Source organism: Peromyscus eremicus, chromosome 16_21 (genome assembly GCF_949786415.1).
Source record: "Peromyscus eremicus chromosome 16_21, PerEre_H2_v1, whole genome shotgun sequence".
In the NCBI taxonomy this organism is placed as follows: Eukaryota; Metazoa; Chordata; class Mammalia; order Rodentia; family Cricetidae; genus Peromyscus; species Peromyscus eremicus.
Window position 1 is genome coordinate 37,262,882 of NC_081432.1, and position 23,165 is coordinate 37,286,046.

The 23,165-nt window shown below is 39.8% G+C and overlaps 1 protein-coding gene across 1 annotated transcript in view; it reads left to right on the top strand.

The window, feature by feature from the left end:
- Nucleotides 1-23,165, top strand: part of Uggt1 (UDP-glucose glycoprotein glucosyltransferase 1) — a 130,343-nt gene that overhangs the window by 26,589 nt on the left and 80,589 nt on the right. Inside the window, exons 5-12 of the mRNA XM_059281277.1 lie at nucleotides 1,010-1,122; nucleotides 4,159-4,333; nucleotides 10,723-10,819; nucleotides 12,497-12,575; nucleotides 13,658-13,758; nucleotides 15,841-15,940; nucleotides 17,011-17,071; nucleotides 21,155-21,246. Coding sequence (XP_059137260.1) covers nucleotides 1,010-1,122; nucleotides 4,159-4,333; nucleotides 10,723-10,819; nucleotides 12,497-12,575; nucleotides 13,658-13,758; nucleotides 15,841-15,940; nucleotides 17,011-17,071; nucleotides 21,155-21,246 — 818 coding nt within the window. The remainder of the gene's footprint in view (nucleotides 1-1,009; nucleotides 1,123-4,158; nucleotides 4,334-10,722; nucleotides 10,820-12,496; nucleotides 12,576-13,657; nucleotides 13,759-15,840; nucleotides 15,941-17,010; nucleotides 17,072-21,154; nucleotides 21,247-23,165) is intronic.

Consider the following 23,165-nt stretch of genomic DNA (forward strand, 5'->3'; position numbering starts at 1 on the left):
TTTTAAATAAGCTTGTATGTTCAGTTTCCATATGGCTTATTATATATTTCCTTAGTTTTGATTACCCCTTTTTCCTTTCACCCTCTTCCCTATTTTCTGACCCACTCACCTGCGTAGACTTTTCTCTTCCCAGTGTTTCAACACCACCCGTTCATCTCTGGTTTGTTATTCTGTCTCACCTCCCTTCTGTTGGCCCCTTTCTATCGTTCTGGCACGTCTCCGCACTCAGTGCCATGCACTGTACTCTTGAGAATTGACATTGAACTGTTTCTTACACTAATTTATTTATTTATCTAGTGTGCATACGTATGTGCATGTGCCATGGTATGCTGTGGATCAGAGGACAGCTTATAGCAATCGTCTCCTTCCACCGTGTGGACCCTTGAGCTTAGGTGGTCAGTTGGCACTGGAAGGGGCTGAAGGGATGACTCAGTTGGTAAACTGCCTTTCTGTCTGGGTATGGTAGCTTACACTTGTAACCCCAGGGCTAGGAGGTGGGGGACACAGGGAGACCCCTAAAGTCCACCGTCTGTTCATCCTAGGTGAATTGCTGAGCTTCAGGTTCAGTGAACGAACCTGTCTCAAAAAATAAATTTGAAGAGTAATCTAGAAAAGACACTCCATGATAACTGCTGACATCAACATGCATATGTACACGTACATGTGCACACTTACAAAACCCCTGCCATTTTGAGCTAAGAGTGTTTTGAAGGTATACCCCAGATTCCTAGGTATCTTTTGACAATTGTCTGATATAGAGAGGATTTTAACTTTCTGTTGTGGAATTATAGTACTAGTACTGACCTGGACTGAAATGGGAGGAACACTCCAAGCCAGAGTTCTGGATGGAGTGTTCTTACCACCTTGGCCCACAGTGGCTGTTCAGCAGATGGTAGTTTCTGCTTTTATTGATGGTGGATTATGGTGGGTTATCATTTAGTCACGCGTTCACTAAAACAGATTTCTGTCTGATCTTTGAGTAGAACTGTGTATTTTGTCTTCCTGACAGATAGCAGTTGATGAGCCTCCACCAGAAGGATGTAAGTCGTTCTTCTCAGTACATGGGAAGCAGACCTGTGATTTTGATACTCTGGAAACCCTTCTACTAACTGCGCCCGACAGGTAGGTTGTATTTCTTCATTTCAGTGTGGTTCATGGCCTGAGCCTTTTCTCTTGTGTGTACTCTCGGAGTTGAGTTTTGTTTAGTTTTCTTCTTTATTTGTTTCAGATAGAGTCTCAGTATATAGTTCTGGCTGACCTAGAACTTGAAATGTAGACCAGGCTGGCCTCAAAACTCACAAAGATTGGCCTGCCTTTCCTCCAGGGTGCTGGGATTAAAGGCATATTTTTTTTTTTGTCTGTTTGTTTGTTGAGAAAAGGTATTGATTTGTAGCCTGGTGTGGTCTTGAATTTGCAATCTTCCTGCTCTGAGCTCCCAAGTTCTAGGGTTATGAATGTTATATATATCAGACTCCTCTGATTTTCTTATCTGATCTATATATGTACTATTAGTATGGCTAGGGACTGACCAGGTATGAACATTAGCTCCATTACTTAAAATAGTTTTGTAAAATTAGGTAAATTACTTTGTTTTCTGTTGTTTCAAAATTAGAAGCATTTGACATTCCTGTTTATTGGATAATGATTTTTTTCTGAGAGATTATATAGACTTTGTCATTGGTTTCTTAATAATACTGTATGTACAAAAGCCAGCACCTGAAGTGGCAGATATTAATGATAATGATGTTTTAGGATATTATTACCAACAACAGAAAATATTTAAAAGATAATTAAAAGCTTGATTTGAATAATGGATGCATGAGTTTTCTTTGCCTGAAGAGGCTAAGGTCCCCTGGATAATGCACTTAAAGTCAGTAATATTTGGTGGCTGGCTGGAGCAGCAGCCTCTCTGTACCTGCTCTAATGTACTGTGATGATGGCTCGCTCTACCAGAAATGTTAATGGGATTTTTGGTTGTATAAGTCTTGTGTAGTGACATTGTCAGACCAGTACTATCCTCTGCCCAACAAATGACATTAATAGCTCTTATTCAAGATGACAACCAATAAACTCACTGTATGTTGCAGGCAGCTCAGAGTCAAGGTATGGATGGACTTTGGAGAGTGGCCACATGGTAGAGTGATGCTTTTTTTTTTTTGGAGACAAGGTTTCTCTGTGTAGCTTTGCGCCTTTCCTGGAACTCGCTTTGGAGACCAAGCTGGCCTCGAACTCACAGAGATCCGCCTGGCTCTGCCTCAATATAATACTTTTTTTAAAGAGCTTTTTTCTTTTTAAGATTTATTTTTATTTATTAAATATACAGTGTTTTGTCTGCATGTGTCCTTGCAGGCCAGAAGAGGGCACCAGATCTCATTTACAGGTGGTTATGAGCCACCATGTCATTGCTTGGAATTGAACTCAGGATCTCTGGAAGAGCAGTCAGTGCTCTTAACCACTGAGCCATCTCTCCATCCCCGAGTGATGCTTTCTTGAGTGAAACATAATTAGTGACTTTGTAGTTCCTTCAAATTTTTGGTTTGTTAGAGCAATAATGCAGACCTATGTAAAGAGTGGTGCCTCTTCTTCTGAGAGGTTGGAACTTTTTTAATAGTCTATCTTTTAATAGTATTCTGTTAGGCTTTTTTATGGTTTTAAATTTGTATAAGTAGGTAGATTTATTTCTGTTGAAATAAATATTTAGTGCATGTATGTGCACTTCAGTATTTTTTAACATCTACATATTGTCTTATGTAAAAATATCCTACTGGTGGTTTTTGACGTTTCCAATTTTTGGAACTTTCCTGCTATAAAGAACATATTTTATGTGTTTGCCTTCTGTTGAATAGTTTATTATAATAGGGATTGGTGGATGTGTTACTTTTTTTGTTGCTGTGATAGAATACCATAAATAAAGGCAAGTTAATGAAGCATTTATTTTGGCATAAGATTTCTGTCCTACTTTACTTTTTATTGCTGTGATAAAACACCATGACCAAAAGCAATTTTGGAAAAGAAGGGTTTATTTGGCTTATAGTCTTATCAGGGGAAAGAAAGGCAGGAACTTGGAAGCAGGAACTGGAGCAGAAACCATGCAGGAACGTTGTATGCTAGTTTGCTCAGCCTGCTTTCTTGTATAACCCAGACCATCAAGGGTGGCACTGCCCATAGTGTGCTAGGCCCTCCTCCATCAATCATTAATCAAGAAAATGCTCTATAGACTTGCCTATAGGTCAGTCTGATGGGGGATTTTCTCAGTTGAGGTTCCCCTTTTCCAGATAACTCTAGCTTATGTCAAGTTGACAAAAAACTAAGCACAATTTCAGGAGGCTCGATGTCCATCATGACAGGGATGGCAAGCATGGTGGCAGGAGCAGGAAGCTGAGAGATCACATCTTATTCACACTCAGGGAACAGAGAGCAGGAGCTGGAGTGTGTCAAGACTATGAACTCTAAAAGCCTGTCCCCTGTGGTGGCCTCTGTGTTCCAAAACTTCATAACTTCCCTCCAAACAGTGCCACCAGTTGGGGACCAAATATTCAAACCCACGAGCCTGTAAGAGGCATTTTTCACTCAAACCACCACAGGAGATCAGAATTTTTAATGTCTTGATGCCAGTGTTAAGAAGTGTGGTGGTTTGGCTTTTTGGTTTGTATTTTGATGAGCTTAAAAAGAGGAAAACTGAAAAGTTGAATTCATTAGTAGGACGATCACTAGCAAACAGGGCAGAGAAGGGAGACTTGCTGTAGCTTACAGTTACATGCTCAAAGTTATCATCTGCTGCTCACCTTATTTGCCCTTATATTTTCAGATAAAATTGCAGTCATACTCCACATGATAGAAAAATATCCTGCAGCTTTAGTGCTGTGAGAATTGGTATACATCCTGGCTTCCTTTCCCTTTTTTAGGAATTGATAATAAAATTTAACCCAAGTCAGTATTTCATAGTTAATATTCATATAATTTATTTTTCATGGTCATGAATGAATAAAATGTATACTTGACAGTATTCAAAGTGAAAGCTGATCAAGACTGTGATGCCCTTTATATTAAGATATTTAAAATCTTGACCAAGTTTTTAAAGTCCTTGTCAAAATTGTCCTGGTTTTTGTTTAAAAATTTTTTAATTAAAAATTTTGAGCTTTTAATGTTTATTTCCAGGCCTAAACCTTTATTGTTCAAAGGAGATCACAGATATCCTTCATCAAATCCTGAAAGTCCAGTGGTGATTTTTTACTCTGAGATTGGCCATGAAGAATTTTCTAATATTCACCACCAACTTAAATCAAAAAGCAAGGAAGGCAAAATTAATTATGTATTCAGACATTATATATCTGTAAGTATTGACTTATTTTATAATTTCTTGAATATTAATTTGTCTAAAATGACCTTAGGACATGAGTTGATTCTTTCCCTCTTTAAAAAATAATTTATTTTGAACTACTTTTTTGGGGGGAAATCCAATACTTTTTATTAGATATCTATTTCTCTCTTTGCACTCTCACTCAGCTTTCTTTCTACCATTCTCTCCTTCCCTCCCCCTCTCTCTTCCCTCCCTCTCAGCCTCTGTACTAGCTGTGGTTATGGGTCTGTACCATCCTAGCTAGAATTGATTACTGAAATCTCTATGTGTGTTTGAATATGTGATTGTGGGGGTGTGCATGTGCAATTGTGTTCTCTTGTAGGAGTCTGTCTTCACCCTCTACATTTTCTTTTTGATCTCTCTCTCTCTCTCTCTCTCTCTCTCTCTCTCTCTCTCTCTCTCTCTCTCTCTCAAGTGTCTTGACAAAATCTTGACTCTTGATCAAGAGGGTGTGTTCCTCACAGAAACAGAAGAGTAAGTGTACTGGGACAGGAAATGTACCTTTTATTCTAATGCAGGTCATGACTGTCTCTTCACCAATGGCTGAGGTCCCATCTAACAATCTTTCCCAGTTGGCTGGTTCTAAGAGGTCAGCCACTTTAGTCACTTAAGTTCCAAGAAAGCAGGGCTTTTGTGTAAACCTGGTTAGAGGTGGTAGTGGGTGGATTAAACATGTTCTTAAAAGTCTTACAAGGTGAAGTAGGTATTTAAATTCTTTGTTATAGTTACAAGTTTTACAATGTGTGATGGAAAAGACTAATATTAACTGTTTCTTACAAGTCCCTCTTCTTATTTTAGACATTCTCTTTTTCAAACTCATTAGGAAGGTGGTGTTGGCTCTCTTTCCATCCTATCTTAAAGTAAGAAACTGCTATAGGGAAGGGGTCCTTTTTTAGTGATAGCTGACCCAGTAAGTCTGAGTGAGGTAAGCCCCTAGTACAAGGGTGGTCTGTTGTTGGTCTTTCTCGTCAGACTTTCTTTGGACTGCTAGCCCCCACATAATGACATGGAGACTTATTATTAATTATAAAAGCTTAGTCTTTAGCTTAAGCGTGATCCCAACTCACTTATGACTTAAATTGACCCTTTTCTATTAATCTACATTCTTCCATGTGGCTTTTTACTTCTCCATTCTGTACGTTCAACTTGCTCCATGTCTTGCTGACGTCTCTTGCATGCCTAAATCATCCCCCTAAATTCTTCTGTCTCCCTGGAAGTCCTCCCTAACCTCTCCTGCCTGACGTTCAGCTTTTCATTAAACCAATTACGGCAATACATCTTCACACAGTGTACAAATATCCTGCAACTGGTCCTTTGGCCTGGAGATTGACCTGGCCCCATTGGATCTAGTTCGTAGGTCACTTGGGCTTGAGAGAAACCTCTAGCTCCTTCTTTACCAGTTAATTAATGGATGTGAGCCTAAGTCAGAGGCCTGCTTGACCATGGCTTTGCTTGGAAGCAGTGAGGAAATCTTTCCTTTGTATTGACCCTTTTCTTTGTAGATTGGACACTGGTTAGCGTTCTCTGGATGGGGTCTCCATGGTCTCCCTGAACAAGGGAACAGGAAGTTCTTCTCACAGAATCAGACCATTTGATAGCTGCCCTATAGTCCGCTGGGAGCTATTGCCATTGGAGGGCAAGTCTGTCTGGCCACATTAGTGTAGCCTCCAGGTATGGTTATTAAATACCCAGAAGATTAGTTCCATCCTTTTAACTACTGGATAGTGTTTCAAAAAAATCCAGGCATGTCTAAATAAATGTTGATCAGGCATTCCTTTTAATGTAGTTGTTGAACTTTGACCTTAGTCTTTTTGGCATCTTCTTATTTGGTGGAAGGGGAGGGTTTCTAAGGAGGTGAAATAAAGCAGAATTAATATAAAATTAAACTTATATCACTGAGCATTTAAAATATGAAAGTCTTTAAAGCTTGTGTGTCATAGTTCAGTAAATGAAAATTTATCAGAGTAGAGACAGATCAACCCAGTGTTTTTGTTCTTTGATGTTTTTGAGATCAGTCCAATATAGTCTAGGCTGATGTAGAACTCCTGATTCCTCTGCCTCTATCCCCCAAGTGTTAGAATTAAAGGTATATGCTACCACACCCGGTCAAAGTCCAGTTTTTGACTACTTCCTGTTCCTCTGTCTCCTGGCTCTGTTGTGGGTATTAAGTATTAAAATATCTAAAGGGCCAAGGTCAGTTAGCCTGGTGATGAGTGGAAAAAATGCTTCTTTCCTATCAAAGTTAGGCTGACAAGACCCCCCATTCCTCGAACTTCCTTCTTCTTCCCCTTTTGCTTTATATCATGAAGAGGAGGCTCCTACCAATGAGAAGAGACACACAGCCAGTGTTAGGGATAACAGACATGGCCATCTTGGCCTTTCATGGTCCTTAGCCAGGGTTTGGGTTCTGGCATACCTTTTTTACAAAGAAAAAAAAGTAAAAAATAAAAAAGCCTTTCTCTTTGTTCCTGTGTTTCTTTATGTGATGCCCAGATTATTATTTTCCCACAGTGAGGATGTGACATTTAGTAAGCTAAAACCCTACCTAAAGCATTTATTTAATTTACTTTTTATTTTATGTGTATGAGTCTTTTGTCTAGCTGTATCGCTGTGCACCACTTTCATACCTGCTTCCTGTGGAGGCCAGAGCAGAGTGCCAGAGCCCCTGGAATTACACACAGTTGTAAGATGCTATGTGGGTGTTGAGAATTGAACACGGGTCCTCTGGGAGAGCAGCCAGTTTTACCAGGCTTTCTTAGACCGCCGGCTCCCAAATCGTGACACGGAGACTTAATATTAATTATGAAAGCTTGGCCTATAGCTTAGGCTTGTCCTACTAGCTCTTATAACTTAAATTAACCCATTTATATTAATCTATGTTTTGCCTGATGGCTTTTTACCTCTCTTATGTCTTGCACCCCTGTTTCCTCTTCATGTCCTCCGGAGTCTTCCCCGTGCCTAGATTCATCTCCTGTTTTCTTTCTGCCGGGAAGTCCTGCCTAACCTCTTCCTGCCTAGCTATTGGTTATTTAGCTCTTTATTAAACCAATCAGCAGGCGCCTTAGCAAAGACACAGTGTACAAAAAGATTATTCCACAACAGCCAGTGCATTTAACTGCTGAGCCATCTCTCCAGCTCCCACCAGAAGCATTTAAGTACAGTAAACACACACACACACAGTCTCAACAAACTGTTCGTGTCTGGAGTTTCACCAGTTTTCTCCTCGTTCTGTAGGTTTTGGAATGGATTTTTTTAAACTATAGCATTTTTATTCTTTGAGAATTTCATTTATGTAAATAATGTACTTTGATTATAACCTCCTACTTCTCTTCTCCAACTCCTCACTAAACACCCCCCTCCTATCTTCATGTCCTCCTCTTTATTTATTTATTTTATTTTAAAAATAACCCAGTAAGTCCAGTTAGTGCTTGCTGCAGCCTGGGTTCTGGTCCTGAGATGGGGAAGGGGTGTCAGCCTGAAGAAATGAACTGTCTGACTACCAGATGAGTTTCACGCAAGTGATTGGCCCCAAATAGCTCCAGCCATCTTCATTATACATCAAAAAGAGGAATGTTTTTCCATGCTAAGAAACAAGTTTTTCCCAACATCAACTGTTAACCTCTGGCAAAAACAAATATGTCAAATATTTTTTTTCTCAACTTTTACATCAAAACATCTTTAAACCATTTTGCTAACTTGGCCAAATATCAAGCCAGGTACACCCTGTCTTTACAAAACTAAAATGTGATTGACTAAGGCACACATTTTCAAGAACAACAATCTCGTTCAAAACATACTTAAAGAAATAGGGTGTTTGCCTCCAGTCCTCTCAGCACTGAATCAGAACAGCTCCTGGGGTCTGGAGTGACAGCCTCCACCCCCAGACAAGAAACCTGAGAAGCATCAGCTCCCAAAGAATTTTAAGGGAAATAGTCAAGAAAAAAAATGGAGTTTCCAGGAATGATCTCATCTGTCCCATGCATGATTGACAAAATGACACTAAAACCGCCAAGAGAATCATCAATATTATGAGAGAGAAGAGAGCATGTAATACGAATGGTCCTAGCAGCACTCTGCGCTGTCCTGAAGTCCACTGGTCCTTGCTGAGTGAGACTGTCCCTGTGGACTTTTGCCTCATCTCGAGACTCGTTGGACAAGCAGTCATATGCTTGTCAGAAACTAGGCCACATGGCTCCCAACAAGTACTGCTCATATGTGCATGGTTCTGGGGCCATGCATTGGAGCATGGGAGACCTACCAGTGGCTATCCCTCCAAAGGAAAGTCACTCTTTCCCAGCAGCCATCAAGGACAGTAGCTTCTCAGCAAGCAGTTAGGAATTGAGCCCTCCTCCGTCTTGACTGTCTTGATTTTGTGCAGATCTTCTGTAGTTAACCCCACTGCATGAGTTCATGAGTGTAGCAGTTGTGCCATGGGCAGAAAACATTCCATAGCGTTCTTTCCCTTCTTACATTCTTCTTTTTTTTATTTTTGGTTTTTCGAGACAGGATTTCTCTGTGTAGCTTTGTGCCTTTCCTGGATCTCACTCTGTAGACCAGGCTGGCCTCAAACTCACAAAGATCCACCTGCCTCTGCCTCCCAAGTGCTAGGATTAAAGGCGTGTGCCACCACCTCCTGGCTCCCTTCTTACATTCTTTCTGTCTCCATCTATACTGCTCCTGAGCCTTGGGGAGGATAGTTAGTACAGATGGCCTGTATAAGGCTAAGCACCCACAGTCACTCATTCTCAGCACTTTAAGTAGTTAGGAGTCTCTGTTATTAACTGATGTCTACTGCAAAAAGAAGCTTTTTGACCACAGTTGAGAGTAGCATTAATCTATGGGTATAAACATAAATACTTAAAAATAAATATCGGTTTGATATGACCATTAAGCAAAACAGCAATAATAGGTTCCCCCTTAGGCCTATGACATACCCAGCCATTGGATTTTGACCAGGTGTACAGGGATTCATTTTCTCCTGTGGTGTAAGTATTTTGAGTCTAATGAGCAAGCAGTAGATTACCCCCATAACAGTCTTGCTATTATTGTACCAGTGGGTATGTCTTGCCTGGCAGTCAATATTGTAGCATGTAGGCTCTAGCGCCAGCTAAGACCATTGATGTCTTTTCTTCTCTAGTGGCCTCCATAGCACCTTCCAGCACTGTGAGATCTAGCCAGCAGCGGGGAAGCTTACTGGTCAGTTCCAGAATTAATTTTTTCTATGTCCTGCAACCAACGTGTCTGCTGTCTTTAGCAATAGCATTTTATACCTAGTTACAATAGGCAACCAAGAGCAGTGATGGTAGCTTGTATTGTTTAGGGGGCCTCTGGGGCCACCCTGAGGAATAACACATAGAGAGGTATCCCATGCCTGGCACAGGGATTTTTATTTAATAACCAGTATCTTCTTGGAGCAGCATTGTCCACCCATGCAGGGTACCTCCATTTAAGACACATATATGTTTTTATTTTATGTGAATGTGTGTATGCCTGCATACATACATATACATACATGTGTGCAGTATGTATACTATGCATGTGCCTGGTGCTTGCAGGATATAGAAGTCCCCTAGAACTGGAGTTACAGAATGTTTTTGTTTTTCGAGACAGGGTTTCTCTGTGTAGCTTTGTGCTACAGAATGTTTTATGTGGGTGCTGAGAACTGAACCCAGGTTCTCTGCAAGGACAGCTAGTGCTCTTAACCACTGAGCCAGCTCTGCAGTCCCACGATACATACTTTTTAATTAGCTTTAGAGTAGTGGGTTTCCATAAGGCTTTTCATATATCCTTAGTTTTGTTTCTACCTTGAAATTTTCATTCCTATAGTTGTGGCAAGATTCAAAATATGAAGGAGTCTAGGGTTTCCTAAAGAGGGAAACAAATTCTAGATTGATTTTATTCAGAAACAGGATGAATGTTTTCATGGTAGGCAAGTACTTCTATTACTGTTGATATTCACTGAACTCTCTTGAATAAATGATAACTATATTTCAATTTCTAAATAATTTTTTAGTTTTTTTGAGATTATAATATAATTAGATCACACCCCACCTTGGTCTGGTTCAAATTCATCCCCGTTTTTCTTGTGTTGTCAAACATACAGTTGTATATAAACACACACATATATATGCACACCCACAACTTTCTCAGTCCATATAATGTTACTTGTACGTATGTAGTTCAGGGCTGGCCATTTGGTATTAGATAATCAATTGTGCACTCTTCCATGAAGTTTCACTGATGTGGCTACTTAAACATGACCTGAGCAGGGACGAAACCAAGAGACATGCTAGCAAGGAAGGGACCTGCTGTGCCTCATAATGAGCTAGGTGGTGATGGTGGAATTCTTGCTCTATTTGCAGAACCCCAGGAAGGAGCCAGTTCACCTTTCTGGCTACGGTGTGGAACTGGCAATTAAGAGCACGGAGTACAAGGCCAAGGACGATACTCAGGTGAAAGGTGAATTTGTAAAATAAGACCAATGTGTTCTCTTGTTTTCAAATATGAATTAATGAGGAATTGCTTCCCATATCGAAAAAGAATAGGTGTAGGAGTGTGATGAGCCAGTATTTGCATATTGATTGTGTTACGTCTGAGTAAATGAACTTCAACACATTTTCCTGGTCCTGATTTTTATACTCTGTAATATGTAGACAATGATACCTTATTTTTCAAGTATTTAGGAGAAGTAAGGAAGATAATGTAAGTCATGAATTTGGAGTGGATATTGTGCATGCTTACAATCTTAGCACCAAAGCAGGAGGATTATAGTTCAAGGCATACCTGGCCTGTATAGCAAGTCCCTGTCTCCAAAACAATAAAAACAAGGATAAACAAAAACAAAATAAAAAGCTCAAAAAGTTTAGTATAGGGTTTTGTTTTGTTTTGTTTTTTTTGCATAAAATGATGTAGTAAGGATTATCAGCTGTTGTTGATGTTATGTGCATCATAAATAGGTGTTAATATGTGATTCCAATATGAAAATTTAAATGTCCCAGACTTAATGGATACTTTTGTGTTTTTATTATTTTTTGTTCTTGGAACAGTTGACTCTGGTTCTTCCTGCCATAATACTATGTGGTTTTGAGTTAATTTTTTCTTTTCTTTTTTTCCTTTTTCTTTTTCTTTTCCTTTTTCTTTTTCTGTTTTGAGACAGGGCCTAGCTCTGTAGCCGTGGCTGTCTTGGAGCTCACTATGTAAAGCAGGATGGTCTTGAACTCACTGAGATCTTCCTGCCTCTATTTCCCAAGTGCTAGGACTAAAGGAGTGTACCATCACACCTAGCCCTTAATTAGTTTTTTCAACCACAAGTTTTACTTGCTGCCTTTTTTTTCTTAAAAACTCACCTTTATTCTATCTTTTTTGCGCTATGTGGTATTGAACCCAGAGTCTTGTATATATTATACAAGTACTCTGTACACTCCCACTGAGCTACATCCACAGTTCTTTTTAATGTTTTTGTTTGTTTGTTTCTTTTGAGACAGGTTTTCACTAAGTTACCCAGGCACACTAAGTTGTTCAGGCAAGTCTTGAATTTGGTCCTCCAGTCTGAGCTTTCCGAATAGCTGGAACTATGGTGTGTGCCATTATATTTTCTAAGTTCATTTTAAACAGAAAAATGATTGATTTGAATAGTAAAACAAATGGAAAATAAAGTTATTTAGGATTTTCTAACTTTAAATTCTTCATAATTTAACTGTGAGAAGTCTTTTGTAATATTTAAATCTATTAATTTTGAAATTTAAAAAAATTTTTTTTAATAATTTAATTATTTTATGTGCATTGGTATGAAAGTGTCAGATCCCCTGGAACTGGAGTTACAGACAGTTGTGAGTTGCCATGTGGGTGCTGTGATTTGAACCCGGGTCCTCTGGAAGAGCAGCCAGTGCTCTTAACCGCTGAGCCATCTCTCCAGCCCCTTGAAAATTTTAATGTAAAATTTTCTAAGGCTTTAGAGAAAAATACATTCTTATTTTGTCCAGGAACAGAAGAAATATTAAAACACTGTTGGTTTAAAAGCCTATAATGAAATGTTAATTGAAGCATTTGACATTCTTTTTAGCATTCAGACTTTGTGAAGTTAACATTTTATTTGTATTCTGAGTTACTAGACATGTCTTTACTATGTCTTTATAGGAACTGATGTGAATACCACAGTCATTGGTGAAAATGATCCCATTGATGAGGTTCAGGGCTTTCTCTTTGGAAAATTAAGGTATGTTAATTCATGTTGGCAGATGCCTCCTTGCATTCCTGGTGCCTTTCTCATTGTTACCTGAATTATGGCTATCCTAACACTTTATGTATGTAGTCTACAGTGGAGAAAACCCATTTCATTTATAGTAAAGTTGGTCATTTAAATTAGAGTGACCAGGGTCATTCTCCAAAGCTAAGCAGAACCTGAAAAGACTTTAAAAACACACAGCAGAAATACATTCTGTCAGCCAACAGGAAGTGTGTTTTTGTTGTTGGTACCTTTGAGGAGGGTCTCACTTTGTAGCCCTGGTTGGCCTGGAATTCTCTATGTAGACCAGACTACTCTCAACCTCACAGAGATCCACCTGCCTCTGCCTCCTGGGTGCAGATCAAAGGTGTGTGGCAGTTAGGCCTGGCAGAAGATGATTTTTAATAACGGAATTTCTTTCATAATTTCACAAACAATTTTGTAAAAATATTATAATTTATAGCAGAAAATTATTCTGAACTTTGGCGACTAGATAAATTTTTCAGAGCCTGAGTTCTGCTCTGTGTGGGAATTTCAGTTAGAACATCTGTGGTGTGCTGCCTTTAAAAAAAAAAAAAAATAGATCCAGGTGGTGGTGTCGCACGCCTTTAATCCCAGCACTTGAGAGGCAGAGGCAGGCAGATCTCTGTGAGTTCTAGGCCAGCCTGGTCTACAGAGTGAGTTCCAGGACAGGTGCAAAAGCTACACAGAGAAACCCTGTCTCGAAACCAAAGGGAAAAAAAAAATAGAAAGAGATGACAATAAATAACATATGCTAGGCTCATTTTCATGTGCTTCAGCTATATCATTTGGCTGAATGACATGGTCTAACCAGGTTTCCAGTTTAGGCAGTAATGTCTTCATTTCCAGTTAAATTGCTGTAGAGTCATGTAGAATATACAGGGGTAACTTACTTTCAGAGGACAGTTGTTGTGCCTTAAAGTCTTGCCCAAACTGAAGAAATCTTCTTAGGTTTGGGAGGGGAAAGTTGTGAATATAAAATCAGAGTCTTTTGCTAAGTGTACTCTGAGAGAACACAACGAAAATAATCAACCCAACTCTGTTTCTGTCAGAGAACTGTATCCCACCTTGGAAGGACAACTGAGAGAATTCCGAAAGCATCTTGTGGAGAGCACCAATGAAATGGCACCCTTGAAAGTTTGGCAGCTGCAAGGTAATGGAGACCCAGAGGTCACTGACAGTTTTGTCAGTATACTTTGTGGTATTAAAAGAAGCAGAACTTACCGGGCAGAGGTGGTACATGCCTTTAATCCCAGCACTTGGGAGGCAGAGCCAGGTAGATCTCTGAGTTTGAGGCCAGCCTGGTCTACAGAGTGAGATCCAGGACAGGCACCAAAACTACACAGAGAAACCTTGTCTCGAAAAAAACCAAAAAAAAAAAGCAGAACTTGGGCTAGGAATATAGCTCAGTTGTTAGAGCTTGTCTAGCATGCACAGAGCCCTGGGTTGATTCCCAGCACCACATTAACCAGGATTTGTACTGTGCCTGTAATCCCAGTACTTATGTTTTAGGTAAGGTGATTGTCGTGAGTTCTAGGCCAGCTTGTGTTATAGAATAAAACCTTGTCTTGGTGGTGGTGGTGTGGGGGTAGCAGAGTTTGAATGAAATTTACAAGATTCTGAGAGTTCCACAGATTGTGATTTTTTTATATGTTCATATATACTTACACATACTTATATGTATTTAAAGTTAGTATTGAAATGTGTGTGTTGATTACAGTCATTTTTTTCCCCCCGAAAAGTTTATGTTCTCAGTTGTACTTTTTGTTTCATTAATTATGGCATCATTTATTTTCTTTCTACAGACTCCTAGGTATCATTATTTCTCCCTTCAGTCTGACATTACTGCTTCCAAGATTATCTTTAGGGTTTGTTTTGTAAATTCTTTTAGCCTTTTTATGTCACGGAAAGTTTTTCTTTTTCCTTCAACTATGGCAGATACTTTGGCTGGACATAGTAGTCTAGCTTGCCATCCATGGCCTCTTAGAACTTTGCATTGCTCCAGGATCTTCTGGCTTTCAAAGTTTCTGCTGAGAAATCAGCTGTTATTCTGATGGATTTCCTTTATATGTGGCTTGGATTTTTTTCTCTTGTAGCTTTCAATGCTATTGGTTCTATATGTACTCAGTGCTTTAACTGTGATATGCCATGGAGTTTGTTTTCTGGTCTTGTCTTTGGTGTTCTGTGTACTTCTTGTATTTGTGTCTATCTCTTTGCTTAGTTTAGGGAAATTTTCTTCTATGATCTTGTTGAAGATCTGGTCTGTGCCATTGATCTGGGATTCTTTTCTCATCCATACCTATAATTTGAAGATTTGAGTAGTGCAGATTTTAAAGACAATGGTTAAGAGAAGAAAGGAAATCCTCTATAAACAGATACTAAGTTGCATTAATACTTACAAATCTTTTTGGAATCAGATACATAATATTACTACAGATATATAGCTGCATTTTTTATTCCTTTATGCATGCAGTTTAAAAACCTAAGTGTCAGTTTCTAATTTTAGATTTGTACTTTTTTAAAATAGTGCTGATGGTTTGATCTAAGGCCTCACATATTGGAAATGCACTCTACTATGGTCTTGAATGCATTTTAAAATTTATTTATTATCATTGTGCATATGTAGGCTGGTGTGCCATAGTGCCCATGTGGTGATTAGAGGACACCTCTGTGGAGTTTGGTTTCCCATCTTTATTTGGGTTCCAAGAAATTGAATCCAACTAATCAGGCTTGCAATTGTAGGCAGCAAGAACCTTTATTCACTGAGCCATCTAGCGGGTCTCCTGTATGCATTTGTACACGTCTTAAACTGAGTATCGGTAGAATGTTAAAGGCACATAAGGGTACAATATATGTGTACTTTTCTGCTCTAAAAATGTTTCAAACTATTCTTAAGATATTTTTCCCAAGGTAATTTGCTAAATATCTTAATCCTGTATTTTGTGATTATATTGTAAATCTAGAAGACACCAGGATTTGGGCCCCAGTTTGCTTCTGCTAAATGTGTTAGCATGCGCCCTAGGATTGTATGGATATAGATCATAAATAACTTGGTAAAAACTCTAGGGGTCCGTGAAGTGAGTGAGATCTCAAATAAACCACAGGCACTCTCTGGAATGGTTGTATTCTAAGGCATTCTTCACTGTCAGGGAATTGTGGGTAGAACTGGGGATTTTGGTCTACTGTCATTACTTTAGATTCATATGTTCTAACATGACACTTCGCATTGTTGCAGATCTCAGTTTCCAGACTGCTGCCCGCATCCTGGCTGCTCCTGTGGAGTTAGCTTTGGTGGTGATGAAGGATATTAGTCAGAATTTTCCTACCAAAGCCAGGTAACATCTACTAAGGTTTTGGTACATCCTTCTCCTTAACATTATTCCCAGTTACTTTTATGTTTACATAGAACATGATGTAACTAAAATGTAAAAATGCTTTGAAATGAAACCTGTTTGTAACTACTGTTGTGACTGGTGTCCTCTTTCTAAGAAGATGACAAGACCATTGGTCGTGTGGTTGAAGAGAGAGATCTGGATGTTGTTGGCACTGTCCCACTTAGGCCAGATCAGCTAATCCAGAGTCTGGCCCAGACCGCCATTTTTGAATCCTGATGAAGAAGGGCTTTGCCTAAGACTCCATGGTAGAACAGTTGCCTCACATGAGTAAGGCCCCAGGTTTAATCCTCAGTACTGTCGAAAAGAAGAGGAAAAGAAAGGGATGTGGATGATCAGGATCCTTGTAGAGAAACTGAGGCTCAGAGAGACTGATCTTTCATAGTAACAATGTTCTGAATTACCTGACATTACTCTCTATTCTGTAATGTTACTCTCTGTCCTGTGAATGCACGGCAACATTATTTAAAAGCCAAATTCTTAGAAACTTTTAACAGATGTCATTGCTAATCTTTGTCTCAAATTACTAAAAAGCACTGGCTTAGTTCTAGGCTGAGGATTTTATAAGTAAAGTTCCTTTTTTATTGTGTAGTGTGCCTATATAAGATTTCTTAATCCATTATGCTTCTGGAAGATTGACATGTAGGGTTCAGCCTGCACCAGAAGGATTTAGTAGGACCAGCAATCTGCTTTAGTGCATTGAATGCTGTCTGCTTATCTGTGGGCCGTCAATGTCACTTAAGGAGTAGGGCCACACAGTCGAGTAAGACCTTGGAAGCAACTGGACCTGCTGCGTGTACTGCCACTGTGCAGCTTGCCTTTGTTCTTCTGTCTTGCAGTAATGGAAATCTGTCCGTCTGTGAAATACACTTGCCAGTTGTAGAGCTGTGATGTTTACTCAGTTCCTATCTTTATAGTTTATTGAATCATATGTTTCGTGTTTAAGAACAGGGAAATTGGAAGCCTTTATATAGAGTGCTAAGCTAAGCACTGATCATATTTTTGTTTTATAGAGCAATAACAAAAACAGCTGTGAGTTCACAACTTCGAACGGAAGTGGAAGAGAACCAGAAGGTATTAGTAACTGGTAGAAAACATTCTGTCCTGTGCTGTTTCTTTAAGACAATGAAGAAACTTGAATTAAATTAGTGGCATCTAACAGTATTACTTTTAGTAATACAGTGATTATTATATATATCAAAGTTGGTGGCTTTTTTCTTTAAAGGGAGACTGACTTGGGTGGGGGTGGGGGTGGGGTCAACAGGGAGTCTGGACCTCTTGTTTAAGTAATTTTTCCTTAAGCTTTTTTCATTCCTGCCTTTGATGCTCTCCACGGGGTAGCTGGGTTCTTGTCCTTCATTCACATCAGCCCCACATGTAACTTCTGGAGACTGCCAAGACGCTCTTATCCCTTCTGCTTCCAGATTCCATTGGCCTTTTTCTGTCTGTGCTCTTTATCATATGGATTCGTAACAGAAAAGGCCTGTCTCCTTACAGACATTTCACTAGAGTTGTTGGGAATAGGGGGAAACCCTTGTGTTCAATTAACCTTTTAAAATTTTTCTCTTGACTTTTTGAGACATGGTTTCTCTGTGTATACCTGGCTGTCCTGAAACTCATTATATCGACCAGGTTGGCTCAGAGATTCACCTCCCTCTGCCTCCCAAGAGCTAGGATTAAGGCATGTGCCACCACACCCAATTTTACCCCCATATTTCATTATATGTAGGTTGTTAGTTAATTAAATAGATTTGAGAAAGAAACCAAATATTTCACATGAATTTATTAAATTAAAAACATTACCAGGTGTGGTGCTGCACACCTGTAATCCCTGTATGTCGGAAGTAGAGGCAGGAGAACTGGAACTTTAAGGCCATCCTTGGCTACATAGTGAGCTTGAAGCTAGCATGGGATTTCTTTAATTTTATGCTTCCCTGTTTAATTTTATGGTTTGCTCTAAAGGTGGTGGGACCTGGGGAGTGGAGCCTAAAAGTGAAGCAGACTAAAGTCTCATGTAATAGCCAACTTTTTTCAGAGCATCAGACAATATATACCTCGAGGGTTAAGAAGAGTCAAGTGTCCAATCACAAGGGCAAGCCACATGTGACAAAAACATGTTTTTCCATAGAGGCATTTAGACAAATAACAATAGCCAGTGGTAACGAATAATCCGAAGTAAATGCACTCATATCTGCTACACCTGGGACAGGCTTGAAAATACACTCCAAGAACAATTCTGTTTTTGAAGAAACTGAGGTCACAAGACTCTTGTCTTATTTCTTGGAGATTTCTCACAAGCACTCAGAATTCACCTTTTCATGATTCCATTCTTGGACCATGTTCTGACAGTTACCCATGCAAGGGGAGGCATAACATTAAATTATGTGAGTTATATTAGTATCTCTTGGATTCTTAATCTTTTTGAGTAAAATGCTTTATTTAAAAATGCATAAATACATGCATATAAAAATGTATAAAGAAGTACAAGTGCTCATCTAGTGTGATGAGTTTTCACAAAGTGAACTCACTTGTGTCTCAAGTCTAGAAATAAATGTGAGTTACGCTGGACGACATTTACAAACTCAGGGTTAGATTTTTTTACCCTCTTAGGCCCAGGAGAGTGGGCATGAAACTGCCCCATTAAGAAAATTCCAAGGGGGCTGGAGAGATGGCTTAGAGGTTAAGAGCACTGGCTGCCCTTCCAGAGGTCCTGAGTTCAACTCCCAGCAGCCACATGGTGGCTCACAACCATCTGTAGTGTGTGCGTGTTCATGCATGTGCTTCTGTGTACATGTGAGTATATCCAGGCTCTCCTATGGAGGTCAGAGGACAACTTTCAGGAGTCAGTGCTAGCCTTCTCCCTTGCTGGGGCAGAGTCTTTGTTGTTGCTGCTGCTGTACTGTGCACTCCAGGCTAGCTGGCCTCGCGCTTCCTGGCAGTTCTGTCTCCACCTCTTGTTGCGCTCTAGGAGTGCTGTGTTTATAGATGTGCACTACCACATCTGGCTTTTTACATGGACTCCAGGGAATGGCTGGAGTTGGCTTGAAGGGCCAATGCTTCTTTCTACCTGCCCAGCCATCCCCCTGGCTTGAAATTCCAGTTCTTAGTTGCTTCAGCTCTCCATTATCTTCTCTGTTTTGTTGTTGTTGTTGTTGGATTATTTGTTTTTAAGGGGGTTCATTGTTTTTCATATTTAAAAATATATTTTATTTTTTGATATTATAATATAACTGCATCATTTTCTCCTTTCCTTTCTTCCCTTCCGTATACCCCTCCTTGTTTTTTTCAGATTTATGGCTTTTTTTTTCATTGTTACATACATAGATGTGTGTTTTCCACATTTTTTTTTTTAAATTTATTTATTTATTATGTTTACAGTGTTCTGTTTGCATGTATTCCTGCAAGCCAGAAGAGGGCACCAGATCTTATTACAGATGGTTGTGAGCCACCATGTGGTTGCTGGGAATTGAACTCAGGAACTCTGGAAGAATAATCAGTGCTCTTAACCTCTGAGCCATCTCTCCAGCCCCAGTTTTCCACATTTTTGTATTATCCTCCATCTTGTTTTCTGTTTAATGCTGCCATGTCTGTGAAGCATGAGACACAGCTTCCTCACTCTTTGGTTTTCCCATGCCGTGCTGGAGCTGACAAGTATACTTTCCTTAGTCATTGATTACTGGAAAGTGAAGGTGCTTCTCAGGGTTAGTAAGCGGTATCTCTGTCCTTGGTGTCTGCTTACTTCCTCTTGTACTCCACTGTATTGTCTAGCCCTCCTGTGGTGTAGGATATACAAGAAGAGTAGTATTCAACCCAAGTGTCAGAATGCAGTCACATCAGTGTTTCTGGCGGGTACTGGGCAGCAGCACGGTCACCAGTGTACTGGACTGCCACTCTATGGGGCACAGTAACGAAGTACTCCACTGACCAGGCCTTGCTGGCCTAGGCAGCTGGAGGGGGCGTTTCCTTCAGTACAACAGCCCAGTTTCTTGTGTGCTTTAGTTTAAAGGCTGGGGTGGGCATGGTGTTTAGAAAGCCTTCTTTCAGCCCTGTATTTCATCATGGGGGCCTTGTGCTGGTTGCCAGCCCAGCCTTGGTTGGCATCACAATCAGGAAGGCAACAGAAGCATAGAAAAGCAAAGCTATGCACTTTAATCTGGCCCTTGCAAACAGAGGTTAGGAAAATTCCAGAGCCTATGTAACTTGACAGATGGATAGAAGGGAGAATCTTCCTGTGACCCCAATTATAAACAGCTTACTTTCTTCTGCCTTCAATATTAAGGAGATAATTTAGTTTCTTTGTTACTAAAGAAGTGAACAAATGTGTACAGTCCCTTGGTGTCCTATATAAGCAGAGCTATAAGCTTTCGTTCTTTGTAGTCAGTTCAGAGAATTATTGGAAAAGGAACCCAAAAGAATAAATATCTTACTATATTGGGGGCCAGAAAGAAACATGTTATTTTAAAAATTGTATAGAGATAACATTTGTTCAATTAGTCCTATTTATATTCTATTGTGTGTGATGTGTGTGTATTCGTATGTGTTTGCATGTGTGTGGAACACATTTTTGTGGGTACACATGCATTTGAGTGTATGTATGTACTGAAGCTAGAGGTTGATGCTAGGTGTCTTCCTGAATTGCTTTCCACTTTATTTACTGAGGCAGGGTCTCTGACTGAACCTAGGACTCACACATTCAGCTAGTCTAGCTAGTCAGCTTTTCCTTGGGAATCTCATCTCTTCCAGAGTGCTGAGGTTATGGGTGGATCACCATGCCTGCCTGCCTGGGAGGGCTCTGGGGATCTGAACTCCAGTCCCCTCTCTTGCATGGCAAGCACTTTATCCACTGAGCCACCTTCTCGGCTGCTCTGTTTTCTTTTTTGATAAGTGACTCTTAGCACTTGGCATCCTTGCATGCTCACCATTCTAGAAGTAGTTGTGTCATCATCAGAATGAAGGAAGAAGGAAAGGAAAAGAGGTGGAGGCCCAGCAAAGCAGCATCTTCATTCACTATAATGGATGCTCAGAAGGGACCATGGAAGAGTACAGAAGGGAATCTTACCGAGCCCCAGAATGTTAAGATTTGTGTGGGTAAGGAAGCCCAGGAACAACAAGCTTTGCTAAATGTACTCTCACTGCTATTTGTGTGTGTGCTTTCAGTATTTCAAGGGAACTATAGGATTGCAGCCTGGAGATTCAGCTCTCTTCATCAATGGACTTCATATTGATTTAGATACCCAGGATATATTCAGGTATGGCTAATATACACTTTTTATCCTCCCCTCTCCCCTTTCTCTATCTGTAAGGTTGTATGACTGACATGTTCATGTTCATGTTTCTCCTTGGTGTGGCCTGAGCAAAGGCTCATAGCTTATGAGGCTCACTGGAGGGGGGCCCTGCTGTGATGCACTGGGGTGGGCAGCATGATTTGTCACTGTCCTGTAGAACAGTGCATGTGCAAGCCTTGAATATTTTAAAAGATGTATCTTTGAGGTTGTAGTTTTCCTGTTAACTATAGAAGCATAGAAAAGAGCGGAGTTCATTTGCTTCTGAGAAGTGTGAAGTAGGTGTAATCACAGTGCTGTCTCCTGTCCCACAAAGCATTACTTTTTAAAACATTTTTTGAACATTTACTTTTTAAAAAATTGTGTTTTGTTTTTGAGACAGGCTCTTATTAGCTCAGGCTGGCCTTCCAACTTTGTGAGGATGATCTAGACTGAACCTTCTGCCTCCACCTGGCAAATGATGGAATTACAGATGTGTACTTCAACATGTGGTTTCACATACTTGTTTTTTGTTATTGTTCTTAAAATGTAATTAAAGACCAGTGGAGTCTACACTGTCATCCTGCATTTGGGGGCAGTGGACAAGTAGAATTCAGATTTTATCCATGGAATCAATAGCAGTACAGTTGTCATTGTGGCTTTTTAAATATTTTTATGTTATGTTCATTAGTGTTTTGCCTGTGTGTATGTCAGTGTGAGGGTGTTGGAACCTCTGGAACTGGAGTTATAGATAGTTTTGAGCTGCCATGTGCATGCTGGGAATTGAACCCAGGTCCTCTGGAAGAGTAGCCAGTGCTCTTAACCACTGAGCCATCTCTCTAGTCCCTGTCACTATGGCTTTATAATAATAAAAATAAACACAGTTGTTAATGCTTTAGGAGAAGTAGTTTCACAATATTACTGTGTGAATTAATTGAGGTAAACTTTATACCCATTTGTTGTATCACAGACCTAGTGATAAGTCAGTAAAATGATTATGAATATTTTATTATTTATTTCATCATGTGACTTTATTAAGTGATTTATTAAAAACAGTCTATCATTCAGATTACTGCAAACTAAGACATTGATTGTTACAATCTTAAATAATATAGAGTATAGTAACTAAAAAGTAAAGTTCTTGCCATCTTGTTAGTTTCTCTTCTCTTTGTTCCCAGAAGACTTTTCCATTGTCAACATCATCGTGTGTGTTTGTGTGTGTGTGTGTGTGTGTGTGTGTGTGTGTGTGTGTATGAGAGCCTGTGCTAACTGACTCTGATATTAAAGATATAATGTGCTCTTTTGTGTGTTTTTAAATTTTAAGATAATTATGGGTTCATTTGCTGTTACAAAAAATATAATACAGATTAACTCTTCTTTTAAAGCAGTTGGGTTAGGAAGGTGGCTTAGTTGGTAAGTGCTTGTGTGCAAACATGAGAACCTGAGTTCAGATCCCTTCACCCACAAGCCAGGCATAGTGCACACTCCCGAAACTCTGGCACTGGTTTGGTGGAAACAGGCTGATCTCTAAAGCTGTAAGTTGAGTGAAGTGACCCTGTCATAAAAAACAGTCACCTGATGTGGACCTCTGGACTCTACCCACACATGGGTACATTTGCAAACATGTAAACTACATGTGTACACACATATGTACTGCTCACAGTAAAAAATATAAATGAATAAATAAGGCCTGTGAAATATCTCAGCTGGTCAGGTCACTTGCACCTGGCAGTGCGAGCCTCACAACCCGAGTTCTATCCCTGGAACCCGCGTGAAAGTGGAAGGAGAGAACTGAATCCACAAAGTCTTCTGATCTCACACGCACGCAGAAGCGTGCACACATGTCTCACACACAGCACACCCAGTAATTAGTGAATAGGTAAATTATTTAAACAACAACACCAAAC